At 38.5% G+C, this 23,152-nt stretch overlaps 1 protein-coding gene across 2 annotated transcripts in view; it reads right to left on the reverse strand.

Annotated features, from left to right (window-relative positions):
- Positions 1–23,152, reverse strand: part of SVIL (supervillin) — a 59,484-nt gene that overhangs the window by 26,690 nt on the left and 9,642 nt on the right. Inside the window, exons 5-12 of one of the 2 annotated variants that reach the window (XM_053947324.1) lie at positions 18,058–18,228; positions 17,407–17,441; positions 16,269–16,330; positions 15,765–15,904; positions 13,434–13,686; positions 10,389–10,860; positions 8,608–8,827; positions 3,220–3,349 (exon numbers count right to left, since the gene is read on the reverse strand). In XM_053947324.1, the coding sequence (XP_053803299.1) occupies positions 3,220–3,349; positions 8,608–8,827; positions 10,389–10,860; positions 13,434–13,686; positions 15,765–15,904; positions 16,269–16,330; positions 17,407–17,441; positions 18,058–18,228 (1,483 nt within the window). The remainder of the gene's footprint in view (positions 1–3,219; positions 3,350–8,607; positions 8,828–10,388; positions 10,861–13,433; positions 13,687–15,764; positions 15,905–16,268; positions 16,331–17,406; positions 17,442–18,057; positions 18,229–23,152) is intronic. The other variant, XM_053947333.1, reaches the window with a different exon arrangement.

Here is a 23,152-nt window from a genome sequence, read left to right on the forward strand (position 1 = left end):
TTCTGAAATGACTGTTCAGCCCTAGCCTTTAACACCAGTGCTGAGCTGCAATTTAAACATAATGTAAGAATGAAGTGTTTCAAATGTCAGTTACTGCTTTAATGCAACTGCAATGCAGCTGGAAATCACATTAATCAGAGACTCCATTAAAAATGGTTCACTATAAACCAGAAATTTTTATTCCAGTAAATCTTCTTATTTTGATATTATGGAAAGATTTTGAAGTTAATTAATTTTTCTACTCATGAAGAAATCCAACGAACTGCAAGTGTTCCATCCAGCCTAAGATGATGAAAACAAAGATACTAAATCCAAAATATTTTTCCCAAATAAAAGAGATTTCTTTCCAGTAAGACATTCATCCAGTAAGACAGTTGTTCCCCTGACATTAGAGCTATTCTTTGAATTGTCCAAATATGTTTTACCATATATATGAATAATTTAAGAAGTCTTACAGTTTCCAAAAAATTTCCACCGGTGTGCAGCAATCATCAAAACAGATGCTGGACCTCAAAGTAAATCTCAGCTTCCCCCCTCATCTGTATCTGCTTGTGTTAATTCCTTAGTCTCTTTTTTTTTCCTGGTGAGGTTGCTCTGTCAGCTTTTCCATGAATTTTATGGTGTTTTTCTACAGTTTAGTCTACACACAAATGACTGTAACACATTTGGATAAATATTTCACCATGTACACACCAAGCAGAAGCATTTTGACTAGAAGTGATCAAACAGCACTATTTAATGTAGCTATTTTGTTAAGAGTATGAATCTTTCCACTTTTGTTGTTTATATGAAATCTAAATGTACTCTGATAACTTCTAATTTCTGCAGCTATGCTTCAATAATCAAATCTCCAGAACAATTTAGGTAACCTTTTAAGAAAGAGACACACACAAAAAAACTAAAAAGGTGTCTGACTACTTAATAGGAGCACCATACTGCAACTAAAAACATCAGGCATTGTTTTGAGCCAGCAGGGCTTGACAGAATTTTACACACCCTTGCTGTTGATGCCATGATGTTGATGACTGCCATGATGTTGATGACTGCCATGTGTGGAAATTGTCTAACTAGCTCAAAATTCAGTAATCAATACAATTCCTGCATTTTTACTGTAATCCAGCAACAGAAAACTCTTAAGATTCTCAAGGACAGCAGAGTCTCAAAGTTCTACAAACAGACGTCAATAGCACAGTGATTCATAGTCCTCAAAGGATAACAGCCACCACACAGTTTGCTTATCAAAACCAGTATTTCTAGATTTTAAGGGCAGCTGACATGGTGTCTTGTAAGTAGAGTGGTCACCTTAGCAAAGGTTACATATTTCTCATGTGTCACATAATGAATCAGCATCCCAAACATCAATATGTTCATGGAATTGTGTATCTTACACACCCAAGTTTTCATCCACAGGCAGACATGAAGATCCTTTGATTTAGACTCTAAATAGCCAAGAGCTAATATGAACTATCAGAGTGGGTGACCCAGTGTCACAGAAACTTCCCCTGCTAGCACTGTCACTTTAAAGCTTGTACCCCTCAAGCACTTCATGCTCCCTTACTTGCTTTAAAAGCCTGACTCTGCTTGCTGAGTGAAGTTGCTGCACAGGGTAACACAGCTGGGAGGATATGGGTGCTGAGGGGTGAGAAGAGAGAACAAAGGGTTTGTCTCTGCCTAAATCTTGGCAGCTGTTTAAAGCTTTTTCTCAACCCCACTGTCTTTAGCTTGAGTTCATTTGTTATCTGATCTCAACAGTTGTCATTTTGGAGACAAGCCTGTTAAAAATGTGACCACAATTTTGACTTCCTCCCTGGAACTATTTTTGCTTTAGGACGTCTTTCAAACTAGCAGCTGGATTTTTGAACAATTCCACAGGGCAAAACCAAAACAAACCCCACAAACCAAACTGCAAAAATCAGCTTTATTCTTTTCTGTCCAGTTAACATAGCTGATGACTCACATGTTCAGGCACAGATTTATCCTCAATAATGACAAACTGTGTCCTTACTTGTAATGCACTGATAGAACAGGAGACTTTTCGTTACTGTTTGCCTATACTATTTAGTAGAAGTAAACAACTAAATAATTGGTTCCAAAGATTACCATCCCCACTAGCAAATGTTGTAACACAATTTTTATTTTCACCCGTCCTCTGTGAAGTACTCCTACAGAAATTAAAGGCTTTTGAGACAGCCTATTTCATCTGACTCAGAACAGAAACAAATCTCCAATTCATCCTGTACTTTGAGCCAGGGGACAGTCCATTTTGAAGCAAATCTCCCAGTCATCCTCACCTTCTGCACTTTGCTTTACATTGCAGACTGTACAGACTTTTGCATGAAACCAAGCCCTGAAGTGCACTCCAAGATCCCCATACAACACCACCTCTGCTAGGCAGTCAGGCCACAGGACCAAGCTAAATTTAGTCTCCAACAAAATTTCACTGAACCAAAACAAGCAAGTATGGCACAGGTAGCAGATCCTCAGCAGTAATTATTCCAATTTACAGATCTGCTCTTGCTGTGCAACCTAATTTACCCATGTATAGACATAATCAGAGTGTGCTAACAATGTGGATGTCCCTTTCCTCTACACCTTTCTACCCATCTCCCTCTCCATTCACTACCTGTTGTTAAGACAGATAAAATCTTGGTCCTGCCAGTTCTGGCTCTTCACAAACAGCAAAGATCATCATGCAAGATAACCAAAAGCCAAATGGCTCATGAATGCTCTAGCACCTGCATTACCTCAGTGGCTCTAGGATCCAAAATTACTAGTCAAAACCCCAGTGTATGCACAGAGATAAGACAGTGTTAGGAATGTGACATTTTTACTAACTCACCCGTACATAAGAAAATATCAGAACTAAGTAATAAGGCAATTTCAATGTGGGAACATGGAATGGGGAGAGGGAAGAGGGGCAGGAGAAAGGGCTTAAATCATTGTACCTGTACATGCTGCAGAAACCTTACAGACCCACTTATTGGTTCATTATCTTCTGATGTGAAGACACTGTTAGCACTATTGCACATCCCAGGACAATGAAGACCTCCTCATTAAATAATCTCTCACACTGGGAGAATTGTTTTTAAACAAGTCTGACAACAAGAGGAGCAGCAGGAGCTAGCAGCTAATATTAGGCATGCCTGTCTTCTTGGATGCATCTTCAAAAAGCAAAAGCATTTCAAGCAAGATGTTCCTCCCAAATAGGGACAGAGTTACCTTCTTCAACAGCTGCTCAACTTCTTGCATCTGCCCACTACGATCAGCGACAGGCACTTTTGCATACTCCTGCTTTTTGTTGAGCCTGCTCTTCCAGTCTTCTTCACCACTCTTCTTCAGCAATGCCAATCTATAAGGAAAAGCATGCCAACAAGCAGCTTTAAACACTGTCCTTCCCATAATCCTCAAAAGATAACCTTATTGTTTCACTAATGCTGCATTCAAGATAATCTGAAATTAGGTTTTCTAGCATTATCTAAGTTATTTACATTTCATACACATATAAAAAGCTCACAAACAAACACCAAACCTTATATTGTACATGTTGAATAGCAATCATCTGTCAAAACAGACATCCAGACCTGAGACAGACACTCCATTTAATTTGTATCATCAGTGGAAATTGCCAATACAGTCAAGGGAGACCAAGGTAAAACACAGATCATCCTAAAGTAGATGTATAAAAAGGTCAGATTAATAACTGCTTTTTTCTCCCTCCACTCTGTCACTAAGGCACAGCAAGTGAGTAGCTTGGCTATGGATACTTATCCTGTAGATGTCCAAAGTTAAGAATATGTATCCTACCTTTGGTCTTCATTGTACTCATTAAAAAATACTTTAAAAATTATTTTCTTTAAAGCCCAAGAAGAAAGAGGTCTGTTCTGCAGGCACACACCAATTAGGTGTCATCAGGCACATCAAAGGACAACTCTGCAGTTCCTGCTTTCATTACAACTCCAGGGGCTGAGGTTACTTATCAGACTCCCTGGGATCACTTTGTATCTCCTTGCTTAGCCCAGGCATTGCCCTGACACAAATTAGCAGCACCAATGCACTAATAACCTGGTGCTAACTACCCTACAGCTGTGAAATCTATCAGCAAGATTCAACTTGTTTAAAGAAGGTCTTATATTTAAAATATGGATTACCATTAATCTCAATAAGTAGGATTTTTTCACAGCACTGTTTCCTAATCTTGAGCAAAATTCTGACTGGCTGCAGTGAGGACAACATGTAGATTCATTTTACTAGAATTATATTTGTCAAAAGAAATCCCTACTTTTGGGGATAGGGGAAGTCAGTCAGGAATGTAAGGTCTATACAGGCATGATGATCTTCAGTTTAACTTCCTCAGAAATCAACACTTATATGAGTTTTCTACCCTTCAGAAATCATTCTTAGTAATCCATAAAATGTGTTATCTGCAGCACTTCTGCAAACAGTTGCATTGATCTACTAAATAATTTTTTAGTTTAATTAAGTCTTACGACATACCTTTCTCAAATCTACAGCATTTCAGTAAGAATTATACAAAACCCTTAACCCTATTAATGTTTGAACATGGTGAGTAGTCAAACCTATTCTGACCACAAGATATCGAAATTATTTTTCAGAGATGTGATTACTGTTACTCTCACAGCAAATCTTGGCTCCAAACTGAGGAGAAGGAAAGGGTAGAACCAAAGAGGTCTAATCAGAAGCCAAGTTTCAGGCAGCTGCCTCCTGCAAAAATCTAGGGGGTGCAACCATGCTACTGACCTATTTGGGGATGATCAGTTGGGCCTAAGGCAGTCGCTTGAGAAAAACTAAGAATGCAGAAAACAGTAAATCTACAGAATACAATGGCAATAAGAATGTTAGTATTCAAGAAAGCAGTTATTTCCTCTCTTCCTGCCCAGGCAGGCAGTGCTGGCAGGCTTCACATTGCCTGGTTGCTTCATACCTCACAGCATGGGATGAGTAGGGGTGAGAAGGACTCACAATAAGGAGTTGAGGTCATGGTCACTGTTTGCAGAAAGGACACAAGATTTCACTGCCCAGAACTAATCTTCTGGAGTGCATCCATGCATGTGTAAAACTGTGGAGGAGACCAAGATGGGACTGAATTGCCACCATGCAATGAGTTATCTTCAGTAGCTATGTTCTCTCAAGTCAGTTTTGCTTAGAAATGATCTGTGAAGCTGGAAGGCATATTGGTCAGCTTTGGTCTAAGCTGGGTTTGTTTTTAAAAATGTTTACAGCTATTCAGCATAGCAGGCAGGAGAAAAAAAAGTGGGTTTTTTTGTTTGTTTTTTTTTTTTAAAGCTAACATTACCGCAGGGTATCTGCTCTAGACCTTTGACCCAAAGAGCCTGCTTGATCAGGGAGAGAAAAATCTATAATTCTAAGAGTACTTCTGTGTCTTTGGAGATTTTGTTTTCTTCTCTGCCATAAGGATGGTTTCATAGCAGCCCTCCATTCTTCACTGGTATGTGCAATGAAACAACTGACTCCTACAAGTGAGAACATACATTTGCCTTTTTTGAGCAATGAAATCATCACTTAAAAGAAACATGTATGCCCTGTATGCCAATAAAAACTTCACTGCTGTGTAAAACCTAAAGCCATGCATTTCTTTTGAACAACAGAAGTGGCCATAAAGTCAGACTGCCCTGACTCAGCAACAACTGAATGGAGGACACCCTTTTGTTTGAATAAAGATGCAAGAACTACTGAATTGGTTCCTAAAAGTAAGCCCACCAGCTCAGCAGTACAGAGCAGCTGATTCTTTGGAAAGTCTTAGAAAATAAGGCAAATATTAGGGCTAATCCTTAGATTTGGTTAGGGCCCGCTGCTTACTAGTTTCATTGTCTTGTATAAATAATGAATAATCATTCATTAGTCACTTTCACAGTTCAGACACACTGCTTTTGCCTCCAAAAGTTCCTTTTCCAATATGAAGAAAATAAGTTCTACTCTTTTCTTGAAAGAATAAGCTTTTAGTGTGTCTGCACGTCTTTGACAGCTTGCTCTGCATCCTTCTTTCACCTGCTACTGAGATAAACTGTGTGACATCAGGACAGAATGATCCTCATCCCAGAGGTGTCAGGGTGGCCTCAAAGCAAAAGCTTTCAGAGCTGGAGGCAAAAGGCTGGATAGTGAATACTGAAGCGAAACAGAAATGAGACCTGAACAATGGTTTTGCCTAAACAAAAAGAGTTGCATGAAAGGCCTTGGAAAAAATCCTGGCAAAAAATGTCCAAAATGACACATCTTTCTTCTGTGGCAATATTTTAATATCTTAGTTACTAGTTGTCTCCTTGAGCTAGAATAAACTGGACATAGGCTTGGTTTTCACATGTTCTCCCTTGGCTGCATTTGACCAGTTCTTTTTGGATAAATCATAAATCCTGGAGGGCAATATGAGATATGTAACTACAGAAAGGAAGTTGACTGTTCAAAGAGTGCATGAATTCAATATAGTGGGAACCAGACTGTGTAAGAAAGTACTACTCAGGCATCCATACATCAAAAAAGGTTGAAAACTAGATTTAGGCTAGATTTTTCCTGAGAAAGTGAGAATGATGGTAAGAGGTTAACCAGAAATTAATCAGATGTAGCTTTTTAAAATGGTGATCATGGCATGAAGCTGACTTCTACAGTGGAGCTGACAGGGTGGCCTTTGGTCTCAATAAATGCACAGAGACAGGAGAAGAGAGTATAGGTGTCTTTCCTCCTTAGAAAATAATGATTTTCATTCTTCTATCTAATACAGGCAATTCTGAAAATGCCAGCCATACATCCACTCTACGAGGATAGTATTAGTTCAGTGAAGCAAGTCTTTGTGGAAAATCACTTTCATCCAGACCAGCAATCATGCATCCTGCCCAAATACTATTTCATGTGTGGAAAAGTTGTTCTTCCATAAGGTGAAAGAATGTCTGACACAGCCAGAAAAATCCACTGGATGGGAAGATGAAGTTAGTGAACATGAAAGGAAAAAGAAATACAAGTGTAATAGTTAATCTTTAGCAGAAATGTTCTTTGATGTTTATGAATGCTTGGCATGACCTGCAGCCAAGAAAAGAAACTGAGTGGTTGTAGTCTTTTAATTCTGGGACAAGAAGGAAACTACTGTGGTATTTTGGAAGGCTAAAACATTTTGATACGAGCTCAGTCATTTAGGGATGTTTGTGGAATCAGGGTATACAAACAAGACAGCAGGTATTTTCTTTTGTCAGCCCTGGGACTGAGTAGACAGTCTTGGAGTCCTAATGAAAGCGGTTCCTGATTGTGTGACTGATAGGCTTCAGTTCCTCAAGAGATCAACTCAGATGAGGCACTAAAGTTAGGACTGAAATAGCTACTAAAATTTGTATCTTTCCTCCAACCTCTTTCTCCCCAACAGGATCAGGGATGGTAGATAATTTACCACCTATAAACCAGAAGTTAGTGGTCTTAAACCTCATCTGCCAAGACAATTGACAGATTTAGAGGAGGGGAGGGGGATGAGAATTGCTTTAAACAAAACAACAGCAAACTGAAAAAGGTAAATACAGCCTTCAAAAAGGGCACTGACTGCACAGCTGCTGTAGCTGCCCCTGCACCCCCTTGCATACACAACCCCTTGTGTAAAGGGGTTGACAGGGAGCAGGGATGCTCTGTAAATGAGAGTGACTCACGTACCTCCTAGAAACACATGAATTTGAGAAGCAAACTTTGGAATTATGTTTAAAAGAAAAAAAAAACAGATTCAGAATGCCTAATATCACACTCCCCTCATTAAGTGAGAGAATACTTTTACACAGTGAAAGTTTAATCAGGCAGCTTTTTCATTTATTGGTTCTGCTTTCATGCAGAGAAACTGAAGCAAAGACAGGCCAAATAATCGTAATTCACTCACTGGACTGCTACCAGTTTGGGACTGAGTTTATACTCTCAAAGTTTTAACTAAGTTAGGAAAACTTTTACAAGTACTACAGCAGCTATTGGCACTTCAATCCTGAACTCCCACTCTCTGCCCAAGTGCAGGACATAACATTTTGCTTCAGATCAGAATGATCTTGGGTTGGAAAAAGTATTTCTAGTACTCCTATAAACCTGACCAACTTACTATCCTTTTTAAATCCCTGCAGTAAGTTCTAAAAAGTCAAACTGGCAACCAAGTACTTCTGAAGTGGGCAATATCAGAGAGTCTATCTGTGACTCCTTCTAGTTAGCTTATTTAAGGGACTCCTGTAGACCAACAAGAAATGGTTATTAAAATAAATCAGAATCACATTATACCTGTTGTATAACTGAAAGCAGAACCTGGAGTAGCATATTGAGTATATAAGTGCAATTAGAACATGTATATTTTCCAACTTTAATTTTCTGAAATATTAATTGATTATTCAGGTGGCTCTTTCAAAATCAGGTTTTTATGTTCTCATGAATGGTAATTCTCATTCACCAGCATCTGCTTTATAAGCATGTCAGGCAGATTAGCTGCATGTTTCTGCTGTTAGTAATAATAATAATCACTACTTAGCTTTTTTAGAAACAGTTTTAAAGCTTCTTTTTATACCATCATCAATATAATGACTGTATTTATAGGGATCATTAAAAAAAAAAGAGAAATTTAAGTACCTTTCCTTAATTGACATAGTTTTGCTGGAATTATCAAGGACATCCTCAGCTGTTTGTGCTTTGCTCTCTCCCATGGAAAACATCTCACAGGAATTCTTATAAAATTTGCCTTCCAATTGTTCAGAGAGCTCCTGCAGTCTACAGGATGCCACAGCTGCAGTTTGTGAAATTGTCCTCATGGCTGATGTGCTGGTGAGTTCAGAAGAAGGCTCAGCGTGGTCTGCCCATTCAAAAGAGAAGTGCTGAATTAGTTCTATCCTCAAAGACATTTTACATTACTAACACTGAAGAAGCAAATCTGTATTTTAAGCATTCATATCACATACTATTCTAACAGGGAGAAACTTCTGGCTGAGCTAGGCACAAAGATTAATTGTGCAGCATTACTTGCTGCAGGGACTAGCCATTTGTGACTGATGTTCACATGAAGCCACAGAACATCATGTTCATGTTCAATACACAGTTCTGAACTTCACATGGGTGAGGCACAAACTGCTGCTCCCCTCATCACACCTACAGGAAAACGAACAGATGAAAGTGACAGGGAACAAAGAGCAGGGGAAGAGAAGCAGACAAAATTTAAACAAGAAAATTAACTATTTGGTAAAGCAGTTTAATGTTTGAGTAGCATACTAGGCCATTTAATAGCTTAAAAGATGTATTAGTTTCTAGGAGGGTGTTGGGGGCGCTTTTGGGTTTGTTTTTTCAAGCTGCAATTAAACCGCAGGAAAAAACTGCCTTGAAGAAAGATAAATGCACTATTACAGTTATCATTAAATATAAGTGATCTTCATTTTTCTTTTTGAAATGTTATAAGCACAACACCCCTCTGATATATGACTGCTCCTATTATATCCCAGTCTCCATGTGCCCTGCAGTCACCAAAGGCTAATTGGACAGAATGGATACTGCTTTAGAGCAATACAGGCAGAACTGTACCTTCCTCTCTATGCCTGTGTGAAGACCATTAAATTCAAAATAAATTAACTTCACAGGATGAACACAAAAATGCTTTTAATGCTACAGGGTAGTGTGATCCTGTCACCCATCACAATAAAACAGAAAAGGAATAAAACATCCTTCTAAATTCAGCAGAATAGAAGGATTTATGAAATGACAAAATTCACTGTTTATTTCCAAAGTACTTTATTTAAAGATGGGCAAGTTTATTTTTTAAGTTTAAATTATGCTGTGCATATAAAAATGTAATTGCTCTGAGAATTTCCTGGTTTGTATTTCATCACCACATCAAAGAGAAAATAATACTAGTTTTGCAAAATTAATTATCTGGAAATTATCCACTCCTAGTTATGTATGCACATATGTAGGTAATTCATAACTCTATATGCACAATAAGGCAAAAATTAAAGGCAGATAATTGACTCAGAGCAGAAAGCTTAGTTTGTTCTGAATTTTGGAGGGCAGGGGCAAGAGCAAAAACAGAAAGAATAAATCTTAGCTTCAGCATGTGATACCACATCTTTCAAAGTAAATAAATCTGAATAAAACTGAGCCATCTTTAAAGACTGAAAAATTGAAAGAATGAAAAAAAATCCCCTTTATTTGTAAAACTTAACACTTCACAGATAATTCTGTACTTCTAAGCAGTGTTAGAAAAAGGAAACATAACCAGCCTTGATAAAGCTTGAAACACCATTTGTTGAATGAGACCACACCAACAGCAAGTAATTACCACACTGTTTGCCAAGTCTTGCTTTTCATAACACTTTCCAAATCCACCTTTGCTTCAAAGGATTGGCCTTTTTTGTCTTCCCATTTACCTTGCATGCCAGTATCGATTTCCTTCTGTTCCAGAGGCTGAAAAAGTGCTTGTGAACCAAACAGTTCCAAGCTGCCCTTCCTCAGGAAGCTGTATGTTGTCTCTTTATGGTGGTCTCCTGTTTTTTCAGGAACAGGATGTGCGGTTTCATCCTCAAAGGAGCTGTACTTTTTAATTTCATTAGCTTCATGGGCCAGAAACCTCTTTCTTTCTTCTTCATGTTTCTTTGATGCTTTTCTGCTTTCTAGTGCTTCCATTGAGGGCTGCCACTGTTCTGACTTGTGTGTGCGTTTTCCCAATGAGTCCAAGTTTTCTGCTGCAGGGTGGAACCTGGTGGCAGCACTCCCTCTTCCATCAGTCCCTGGCTTCCCGGGCAGGTCCCCGAACAACGGAGCAAGGGCAGAGGCCATGGCTGAAATTGATGTTGCAACTGCAGATGACAGGGGAGCAATCTTTCCACTTTCATTCTGTACCTATGAAGGGAAAAAACAAACAAACAAAAAAAAAATCCAAAGAAGCCAAAAAGGACTTACAAGCTCTGAAATTATCAATTCCAAAAACCAGCCTTATCACATCAGTTCATCCAAGGTATGTTTTCATGTAAATATTGCACTCTATCAGTACAGACAAGAACAGGTAAGGAAAGCAACAATGCCCCTGTAATTTGTCTGCAGATGGGTTATTCCACACAAGGTAAAAACAACTGCATGTGAAAGCAACATCTTTAGTAACAAGGGATGTGTGTGGAACATGCAACCTGACATTGTGTAGGGCTCAGGACCTGCAGCAGTGTGGGAAGGAATTAGTTCAGGTTCCAGATGCCGGCTGACATGCCATGTGCCCAGGCTAATCACCTCTGCATCTCAGCAGGACTCATTAGCTTTGGCACAGCTCTGCTCTTACACAGCTCTGCAGCTCCCAGCTCTGGTGACCACTCAGTGCCAGGGAGAGACTGGTCCGTGCTGTCCTAAACCAGGGCAGACATTCCTGATGCTCCCTCCACATAAATCACCTTCATGCAGGACTTCCTCAAATATAAACATTGGCTGTCATGAGCAAAGTATTTGAGCCTAAGAAGCACATTAAAAACACTTCCAAATGTATTCTGCCAGTCCCCATGGTAGAACAATTCTCTTTTCTACTCTTCTAACATAATAATTTTGTGAAATTTTCCTAGATGCAGTTAAGATGCATTTTTTTTCTGAAATGCAGAGCTTTCCTTTATCTTCTCCAAAGTACACAAAAGCTATGAAACAGAGTGACAAACATGCCTCATACACATCTGGAGAAGGGTTTTTTTGTTGTTTTCTTAAACTGCAGAGCTAGTGAACAGTGTGCAAAAGGACAGAAAGGAGGAAAATCAGCTCAGAACCAGTAGGAGGAAATCAGCTCAGAACCTAAAACGTGCATGCAGATTCCATAAAGCAGGGACAACAGTCATTCATTAAGCAAACTGGAAAGCAGAGTAAAGAATATGTTAGCTCAAAGATTCCAATGCAAGATTAAGAAAATAGTTACCAGTTTATTTTTTTTCCATTGCATCTATCAGAATTAGAAATTTAGAGGAGATCAGAAAAGTGAATTCAGTTTTACTTACAAGATATTTACATTTTCAAATATTCATTTTAGGAATATAACCTCTAGTTATCTATTTTGATAGCTATCTTTTGCTTCTTCCTAGAAAAACCATACCTGCATCTCAAAACCCCCCAACACTCCAATGAACAGTTCACTGTAGAAAGTATTTTTGAAAATACACTCTCATTGAGCTTGCTTCAGAGTCAACTCTGATTTCATTTGCTAGGTTCAGAAAGATGACACAACATGCTTCCTCTGATTTTCCTTGCTTGAAAAGTGTGTTTGCTCTGTAAGTCTGACAAAGTAACGTGACTCTCACTTCTTCCCCACCTGCTTCAGCCCTTTTCCGTTCACCACCGTGCTGGCCCCCAAAGAAGTTAGTGACACAGCCATTAAAGAGGCCATGCTGTGACAGTGATTGGCATGTGGAAAGTGAATTGAAAAAGGACTATGTAAGGTCTGTAAATCTTGCTTAAATAAATCTGTCAAGCATTTATTACTACTTCATGTGCAAGTGAAGTAGGCATAAAGTACAATTATAATCTGTACAGCGTTGCACCAATATGTTTAGATAAATCCTGCTTTCTCATTATCCTGTTATTATAAAATATGGAAAATGTATAATCATGAATGGAGCATATAGAAAGAAAACGGTAGGAACTTTCTAACACTCTATACACTCGATGTATTTACCCAAATACATAGAAATATAGAAATATGACATGCACAGGAGTTGTGCTTCACTGTAAAAGTGATTTCTTTCAAAGCTGTAATGCAAAGGGACTGCTGTTTCTGCTATTGTGAAGAGATCTAAAAGACCACTTCTGGGCCACCTTATGCTGAGGCTTTACTAAAAAGCATTCCTTTGCAGTTCCAATTAGATGAAGTATTCCAGAACAGGAAGCCAAATTTCACTGCACATTAAATAATTTCTCTTTGACTTCCTGAATTTTAAAAGTATTCTGCTTTTAGGGAAAAAATACAGATAAAAATCAATGCCTCCTTCTCCCAGAGGAAAATGACAGACTGTGTCCTTACTAATAACGAAAATATATTGTGCTTTCAGGAAAGAGCCTGAAAATTGCACATGACAAAGCTCCAGAATGCCCTGAAAATACACCTAAAGCAAAATTATGTGTGTCTCAGTTTTTTACTCCTTTGATCAGGAATTTACTTTTAGATAACATGTAAAATTCTAGTGGAAGTGACACACACTTTGAAAAGTACAACTTGCACTAGGCAGGAATTGATATACTCTCAAATTACTTAAAAAAAAAAAAAAGAAGAAAGCCATACCAAAAAAAATTGAACACTTCAGGGAATGTTCAATGTCAGAAGGCAGCTTCCTGACAAACTTTTTCCTCTGTGTGTAGTTCAGAGCAAAGGAAAGGCCGGCCTTTATGGTATCTTACACTGAAGCCTTTTTCTCCAATAAAAAGAAATGCAAAAGAGCTATGATGGCACTTACCTGCTCAACTTCTCCAAGAGTGACTGGCTGAGTCTGGTAACGAGCATTCATTCTCCTGTGCCTCATATCTCCCCGATTCCTTGTGGAGATGGCCCTGGATACTGGTTGAGACAGTTTGTTAAACAAAGCCATCTTTTCTGCCAAGCTTAAGGTGGAAGAATCTGGTTCCTCAGACTGATCTTGCCCCATCGCCTCTTTGGCTGCTCTTATCTCCTCTTTAGCTAAAATTTTTTGGTGTGCTGATGCCTGCAAGCTGAAGAAGCAGAACTGGAAATCAGTTTTGAAGAAGCCATTGTACAGTTTTAAAATCCCAACCTGATAGAAGCAGAAGATCTGCTAGTGAAGCACAATAGCCAATGTAATGTAGCAGCCTAAGTGGGTATGCAGTGGTTCAACATTGGCATGATGAATTCTAATTCAACAGCTGAAGATTTAAAAATAAGTTACATTTTCATTCATGAATTCATTTGATTAGGACACAACATTTTTTATGAGGGAACTCAAGATTGAAGAGAGATTTTACAGACAATCTCTTTATACAGAGCACAGAGCTATGGAGAGACATTTAAGATGCCTTTAAGGTCCTAGAGTGTAATTTATATAAAGTTCAATTTTAGTGATAGCAATTTGTGGACCATATATGATAAAAACATTTAAAAGACAGACTTGAACTCCAAGATTGTGCTGCTTTTAAGTTAGAATAAATTGCAATGACTCTTCTAATCAGAAGTGGAACAGAATTCACACTTTTGTTTTGAGTTATCTGGGATAAATCAACAACTAAAATTAGTTTTGAAACACAGTCCATTGATTTTGAAAATTGACCAATGCTGAAGGCAGACATATTCATTCATAAAAGCTGTAACTGCATTTGTCTCTACAATAATGTATTTTATTCACCTTTACTATAAAATATTATTGTTCAACTTCTTTCACATTTTGGAATTAGTAGTATTCTCTAATTATTTTTTTCTGTCATGGCCTCTGCTAAAATTCTCTCATTCAGAACAGTATTCTGCAACTTTACCTATAGGTGGTGCAATTTCTTATATTTCCGTTAATTTTGCAAGCTAAAAAAATACATGTAGAGACAGACAAAGGACATGTACTGCTTGTGAAATCAAGCACTCAGCTGTGCTATTTTCATCTCAGGATGACATTACCATACAAAAAAATATTACAAGAGCAAAGAGGGTTCTGCTATGTTTGCTCACATGCAAATTACTTTCTTTCTTTCAGAAGAATATGCTTCTACAACAGGTTAAGTGTGGTTAGAAGGGTCCTGAAAACAGGCACTTGACAAAAAAAAAGCTGCATTGCTTTATCATGCAAACATAAATGAAGTTGACGAATGTTTTAAATGTTCTTGAAACAAGTATTCACTTGACACATTGAAAAGGCATTCAAGACTTTAAAGATGCATCTGCTATTGAGGAATCTTGTGCTCCATGTAACATGCATGTTTACCCCCCCAGTACCTGGTAGGTTGTACAGTGCTCTTAACTACAGTGGGACTAGGTACTCTTGTCACTACTGTGTGGGTATTCACAGAACGTGAAGCAGGGGTAGTTTCACTTTAAAGAATTGCCAAGGAGGGAAAATTCACAGGGAGAGAGAAGAAAAAAGCATTAAGAAAAGCAATACATTAAGTGTTAACTACAGAAAAGACCAAACCAAAACAAAACGGAAAAAAACCAAACAGCAATCATTTTTAATTAACTGAGTTATCTGCTGTGGCATTTGCAAAGTAATTCCAAATACTTTGAAAGAACTAAAAACCTAGAGGAACAAACAGGCTGTCTCTTGAAGTTATTCTTAACGCATAAAGTAAATTAACAGCTGACCATTAGGTGAACATCCATTCGATTCACTGTAGCTTAATTTCCCTCCCAAAATGATTTTCCCTTTTTCAGGAAAACATCATGATATATGAGTACAGTGCAAGAAAAGCATTTCCAAAAAGTACCTTTGAGATTTCAGGGTGTAAAAAGTTTTCCCCAATACATATACATTCCATAAGAAATTGTGCAGAGTTCCCTCAGCACAAACTATTTTATTCATTTGGGTTATGAAACAATGCTGTGATTAATCTCGTTTACCTAATCCACAGGTTCCGAAACTTCCTGCCAAATTACAGTTCATACAAGTTATGCTTTACTAGTCCCTCTGCATTTAAAAAGGAATTTCAATATAGTTTCCCCTGTGGCTCTCAAGGCCCTTAGCAATAAATGTTTTCCTCGCTACAAAGTTACAAGCACCACAGATATGGATCTTATTCCCAGATTTGAAAGCAGGAGCCAGAAGCAGAGCCAACACATGCACTGGACTTACGTAGCTGCAATGACCACCTCCTCACTGGTGATGGGCTGTGTGTGAGACCTGTCCTGCAAACGCCGCAGCCTTCTCTCTACTGCCGAACTTCTTGTAGGTGGTTTGGGAATATTTTTCATTTCAAATGATTTTTCCATTTCCTAACAGGACATATGTCATAATTAAAACCATGGAAGAAAAGTTCTGAAACAATACTTTATTCTTAGCTTTCTTGCATGCACAGCAGTGAAGTTCCCAAATGTCCCTATCTGAATTAGAAGCAAGATGCAACCACACAGTATGCACCACGAAGTTAAAACTAACTACACACTTCTCTCTAAATGACATTCTGAAAACAGGCAACAGGTCTACTGCATAGGTAGGGAATGAAGTAAAAAACAAAAGTTATATAGCTTGAACTTGGTTAACTGCATTATACTTTATTTTAATGCACTTCGGGTTCTTTCAGCATCTTGTATTTGAAATGCTTAATTCAACCTCCTATTTAGAAAACGCAGTACTCACTCTAAAAAGGAGTCTCTTTGCAGCTACACTTAGTTTGGCTCGGTCATCCAATTTTTCTTCATCTACACAAAGAGAAAAAAAAGGAGGCTGAACATAATAAATCAATCTCATATTAAGAGTAATATTTTTTTAATATGAATGATTACAAGCCAGCAAATAAGCTGGCTGTTTCTCACATTTAACAAAAAACTTATTGTGAACCCAGCTGTGTAAACTTGACCTGTTTTTACATGTATTGCATCAAATGAGCAATTCAGTCTGACATGTAGTCTGACATGATTTGCAAACAAAAGACTTGTCTTCAGGACAGTTCAAGTCATTTCAAACTATCTAAACAACATTTGATGAATAATCAAACTTATTGCATCAGTCTATGAAAACACATGGACTAAGAAAATAAAGACTGTCTTAAGGGTGAGTGAAGAGTACTATCTATGTTCTACTAGCTGGCCATTCTGATTACCACCTTGTGTCCCCATTTCTCAGAGGCTAAATTGGTATCCTCAGGAGCTGAAATCAGAATCCTCCAGATACAAGAGCCAGCATCTCAGAGCTGCAAGGAATATCAGCTTTCAAATAGCATAAGGCATTAGATCTAAATATAGCTACTCATGAGATTACCTACTTAATTTGTGCCAGACTTGCCAAGGGTGACAAGAGGGAAAGAGAAGCAAGATGGCAGACTGAATTCTGTAATTTAATAACCTGCATTCTGCAACTTCCTCAGCCAAAAGACATGTTAGCAACATCAGTTTCACAATATACTAAAGGATTTGTTTAAATTACAAGTCCTAGACCAGTGATTAAAACTGACCAATGATTAATTTTTTTCCCAACAACTACCTTATTTATTGTCTAAATTAGGATAAAACCCAACCCCAACTATATTGAAAAGTTTCAAGCCGTTCTCTGCTTGACTCCCATTTGAAGTTTGGTATTCACAGACAGACTTTTGGACAGGAAATGAGCTTGAAATCAAGTCTATAGTAGATATGGCCCAAGGAAATGGGGTATTTCAACTATATAGGTAAAGATATTTTCAAGTGGATTTTGTTTGCATTATCAAACAGTTCTTCTTAAAACAAAATAAAACACATCAGATCCCATTTCTTCCTTGGAAAATAGTACAGCAACATACCGTCAGCAGTTGGTATTTCTGCATACAAAATTGACCTAGTGAAAAATTATCAAACAGAAAAAAGTTAGCTGGAAACAAGACATAAAAAGTGAAATTCAAATTCAATCTGAAGTAGCAGGACCTCAAAATCTTAAGAGTGGGAGAATTTATCTGTTTTTCAAGTTTCAGCATTGTCCACTTGGGAACATCCTTCAATAAAGCATAAATGCAAGCAATTGCAGCCAAACTTAAATACAGTCAAGGAAAATTATTTCTAGTTCACCTTGCAATAGAAAATAAACATCTATGATTTGCTACCAGCTTTTTAACATAAAATAGGTACCTTTGGTGGTTTACAAAGAGAGTAAATGATAAAGCAGAGTAGATGGAAAGGGAATCCTTTATATACAACCAAAATCATTTAACATTTGAACCAGACAACTTTATGATGATTCACTGTTCACTATTTCAAATGGGAGGAATTTGCAACAAATTGGTTTTGTTGGGGGCAGGGGTTTGGGTTTCATTTTGTAAGAAGCTACAACAAATTGTTTTTAAAGACAAACAATAACCTTGCAAAACGTTTATTCTAATATATGAACAAATCTTGTTCCAACCTTGTTAATATCCACCTGCGCCAGAATGCTACACAGAAGCTTTGTACATGCCTACCTATCTGTCTCCTTTCGTTCTGCTGATGTTATAGGCTGAGTTTTAAATCTCTCAGAAGTCTTTCTATTTTCACCGGGAGTAAAATAGCGCCTCGCCTTTCGTGGCCCTCTTTCACGGTCCCCATTGGCAGACACAGTACTACCTGCTGCTGACATCTCAAACCGAGATTCACTTTCAAATTGCACGACAGAGAGCGCATAGGAAAGAAAATAGGAGAGAGAAGTAAAACATAGATGTAAGCATCTCAACAACTCCCCAGAGATCACTCTGCATGCTCCTCCGGTTCCATGCGCAGACGAACACATTCCAGCTACCCCACATCACAACTCCCATTAGCAAGCAGAAGCACAAAAGCAGGATTCAAACCATCTCAGCCTCCAGTACACACTGGTGAGAGCTAAGCTGTGTGCTTTAATGCCGAACGACAACTGCTGTTGAGTGGGTGTAATTTTGCCAAGGACGTGCAAGTTTCACACGAAAATACGAGTGAAATGTCACCTACAGTTCTGTTTTCTTGTTGGCATTAGCAGACTCCAGAAAGACATTACGGAGCTGGGCAACAGAGACTTTTGTGTCAACCATGCCAATCTCACCATTTGGTGGATTTGCTTCCATGCTCTCCTTACTTTTAAAAGGTTCTAGCTTTGTAGTCACAGTATAGTCAGACATGGAGCGAGTCAGGACCTTATGCTTTGTTGACACTTTCCAAACAGGAGCCTTTGCCTTGTCAGGCTGCAATACAGATCCGCTCTGTATGTACATAACAGCTTCACTCCTTTCTACGTTCTCAGGGGTCTTAAACTGCTGCTCAGGGGCTTGCCTCTTATTGCATTCCAGCTCCCTCTGAACTTCTGAGTTAACTTTCGGCTTGCTTGCAAAGGAGGAACTCCCCACAGGGGTCTCCAATTCTCCTCCACCAAAGAGGCCTTCATGGTTCTTCCCTTGCTTGCGAATCTCGGATGGCAGAATTGGCCTTCTGCCTTTGGAAGCCTGTTCACCCTCTAAGGGATCTTCTTCAGCAGGTTTTGCTCCATAACCAGGTGCTTCCTTCTTTTCACTCTCTGATGCAGTGGCTGCTGAGGATTTTGTTCCAAGGCTAACACTGCCTGTCGGGAGGAGGCTGCCAGCAGGGGTGTTTGCTGGTTCTTCTGCTGCCATCAGCTGAGCTGTGTGAGCAATGCCAGCAGGCTGAATATAGCCATGGATTGGCTGGCGGACAGAACTGATGGGCTGGTTTACAACCCTGTCAAAGGCAGACGTTTCTGTCTGAAGAGGCATGTAGTGGGCTGGCACTGGATGGGATTTTCTCTGACATACTGTGTCTGTGACAAGTTCAGGGCTTCCACGAGCACTTTCCTCTTTCACCAATTTCTCTCTAACTTTTACTCTTTAAGAAAGAAAAAGGATTAAAGCTGTGAACAGCAATACCCAATCTGGAAAGGAACACAGACACCTACTGTGGGTACAGACAGCAACATTGTAGTAAAATAAAAACCAATACATTAAAATTAAGCAATCTTATGATGCAACCCATTCCTCCCCCCAAGTCTTAGCAGTACACTGCTCAAAAACAGTCAAGTGATTCATGGGCCACAGACATGCATGACTCCTGAGAAGGTAACTGTGCAAGCTCTGGGAACATACAGCATGTTCTCATAAGATCACAAGTGCGTTTACCAAACAGCACATACCCATAGTCTCAAAGAAACAAGATGATCAAAACTGCTTTTTATATTATCACAGTGTTGGGTTCAGCCTGAAATTGCAAATTCTACTGGTAGCTGTGTTAGCAGTCAGATATTTGAAGATGTCAAAACACCAGGAAGCTTGGTACATCATACCAAGATGTTGTTGCATTGGGGAAAGGAATGAAAAAGACATGTTATCTCCACCTAGCCCTTCAGATATTTTGCCAGAGACTGGTTTACTTGTGTTTTTGTATATCATTTAAGACATCTGAAAAATCACATGTAGTGTAACCTGTTTCAGTAAGTGAATAAAACCACTGAAAGGGCAAGTCCTAAACACAGAAGCAAAACTATGGCATGGCTGTTGCTCTTCAGAGAGCTTGCAGGGAAAAAGGGATTTAAAAACTTAAACAGGCATTCTGTTTTAAAATGTTTCTTTACATTCTAACATGCAAAACTTGCAAAAAAACACTTGTTCCCAAAAGTTACCTTACTTCAGTGTGTTTTCTAGAAACACCTCTGGACTTGGGCAACATCCATGCAAAACAGAGTTTTATTTAACCTTTCTAAATGGAATACAGCAGCACAGTGGGAGGCAAGCATGTGCAGCCAGGGGCAGCCTTTGCTCTGGGTCTATTACTGCAGGTAAAGCTCTCCAGCACTTTCACAGCCCTGCCAAGGCTCAGACAGCCTACAGGGCTGTAGATAACACACACAGTATTAAAAATGAAAGCCCTGTACTTCCTCCCCTCCCAAATGGGTATGAAAAAATAATTTTAGTTTTGAGGAAAGAGAGAGAGTCAAGCTAGCAAACTACTGTTTGAAAGTAAGTAATCCAGCTCAAAGTATGTGCAATTCCAGGCTTGCTACCAACAGACTTTTCAGAGTTTACATCATTAAGAAAAAAGAAAAAAAATAAGATTCAGTGGAAAAAAAGGCAAATTATCTAAGAGCATAATTCAGGATATTCAAAGTTATTTGAAACACCACTCTTCCTAATATTTTGGTGCTTCTTACCTCTGAAGATTGATGCGCTTGTCAGGGAAAGCTGCTTAAGCACATCAAGTGTGTTAAGTCTGAAGAAGTATTCTTTGAACTACATGTACCAAGCATTCTCCAGAACATCCACACTGATGTTAGTACTGGGTTATAGGCATTACTTTAATCAGGAACATGAAAAACAGTTTTCCTGCAATGCTTTTCATAGTGGGCTCACTGTATATGTTACCAAAACAGGAGAAAGCATCTGCCTGTAGCTTTAATCAAGATTTTGTTTTACTTTTCCATGTAATTTTTTTTACTTCTCTTGTACCATTTCCTTTGGAATTCAAGGAGTTAGTTGTAAGAAATGCTGAGAGGGAATGGTGTACAGTATAAAAATATGCTGGTTTTCAGAGCACAAAATGAGATAAAATAAGAAGTTATAAAATCTAGTAGAAGCCAGAATGATAGTAGCTGTGGAAGAAGCTTGAGGAATTTGTACTTCTTCATCATAATACCAATTGGTTCTACGTTAGAATAAAAGCAGATGCTTCAGAAAAGTTTCACAGGCTTTTTATTCACAAAAAAAACCACTTTCTTACTTGCTGCTGTTAAAGGAAAATTAAGGGCAAGTGTTAAATGTAGACAGTAAAAGGAAAGAAAGGGGGGGTTTGTAGTCTGATTGTTAGCCACACAGCTATGTCTTATGATACCTGGAGGGCCAGCTGATAAGTGAAGATGTGTCCCCTTCCGAATCTTTCTGAAGAAACCATTCAGGTTTTGCTTTCCCTGCACTACTACAGAAAACAAAACTTCAGGTAATTTCTGAGATCCCAACACATGCTCCCATTATTTTTCCCAATCTCCCTTCCCCACTCCTTTTTATTTTTGATTCCTCAGTTGCAGAGGACGGTTCTAGAAAACAAAAGCAAACGCACACTAATCCAATTCAAAGGTGATAAACTGGGGAAGAAATTATTATTTAATCCCACAAATATACACAAAATACGCTAAATGGTAAAGATTCTGCAGTGGTAACTTTACCAAGTACACATTGTCCAAAAATCGAGAAGCAACTACACAACCTTATTTTTGCCTTTGCCATTGCAGGTCAGTTTGTGCAAGGACATCTGAAAAAGTTGTTAAAACTATTCCATTAATTTGTGATTTAAAGTGGTAAAGACTGCTGCAACCAAAACAAAGGAGCAATAGGAATTTAATGAAGTGAAAAATTTACACGGCTACATCATATTTCTAAGAATTCTCAGGAGCATCTGGAATCCCTCGGTCCTCTTGTAACCCTGTATCACAGAGCTTCAGAAATGCCCACCTGGTTAGCACAAGTCAAAGACACTGTGTCACTGGGTGACTTGGAAAAGGAAAAATTTAAGGAAAAAAAGTGACCCCTAATTTAATCTTGCCTCGACTTTACTCTGTTCACATTTTGGAGTTGAAAGCATAAAAAGAAAGAAGAGCTTTTAAAAGCCCTGAAGCAGTGCAAGAAAGGGTGTTTGCAGGCTTCCTATATAAAGTTTCTCAAATACTTTCCTAATGCTCACCTTCACCTACAATCCCCCAGCAACAGTAAAACACATCAAGTACTTTTAACCTTGCTAGCACAACCTGTCCTGCCACATAAACGTTTACAAACTCAGTCCTCAGAGGTGACAAGCATCCAGGATGCTTTCCATTACTTATAGCTATATCTGAAAGAACTTTTCCATTGGAGAAAAGCCATTTGGGATAAAAACCCCAAATTAAGCTCCAGATCATATACTTCAATTTTTCTTAGCTACTCTTTTATGAAAAATAGCTGGAAAAGGTTAAATCAACAACTGTTCTGGAGATAACAGTGTATTTGATGCAAGTAAGTTTAAATTTGAGAACTCACCCACTGTTGTCATTGAATCCAAATCTATCTTAGAACAGCAAACACCAACTGGTGAAACACCTTCTGTTTTGCCAAGCGTTTCTGAATCCCTAACGGAACTGACCAAATAGGAGGCAAAACCTTTTCACAGAAGCTGACTAGAAGTAGCTAGCTGGAATTGTTTTGAAGCACAGGAACTTCCTTCTCTCTTAATGTGTACTTTGGCACATTTTTATAGTGGGCACGGCCCAAGCAGCAATTATTTGTATTTGATCATTCATCCTTTGAAGAGTGCAATCAGAAGAACGCAAGCCACATTTTGAATCTAATCAGCCATTTCAGGAGCCAAATGCAGGCAATGTCAAATGATACCCTCTCAGTGATGGGTAACTGGATTAATTATTAAATCTTAGTACTGAAGGCACAAAAGCTTTCACATATATTCCAAAGTGAGCTGCATTTATTTTCCAATTTAAACTCAGGAAATTTAAATTTAACGAAACTGATTTTATAGCCTGTATATAATGTGGAACTGACTTCAGAACAGCAGTCACCT

The sequence above is a fragment of the Vidua chalybeata genome, chromosome 1 (assembly GCF_026979565.1).
Source record: "Vidua chalybeata isolate OUT-0048 chromosome 1, bVidCha1 merged haplotype, whole genome shotgun sequence".
Lineage (NCBI taxonomy): Eukaryota > Metazoa > Chordata > Aves > Passeriformes > Viduidae > Vidua > Vidua chalybeata.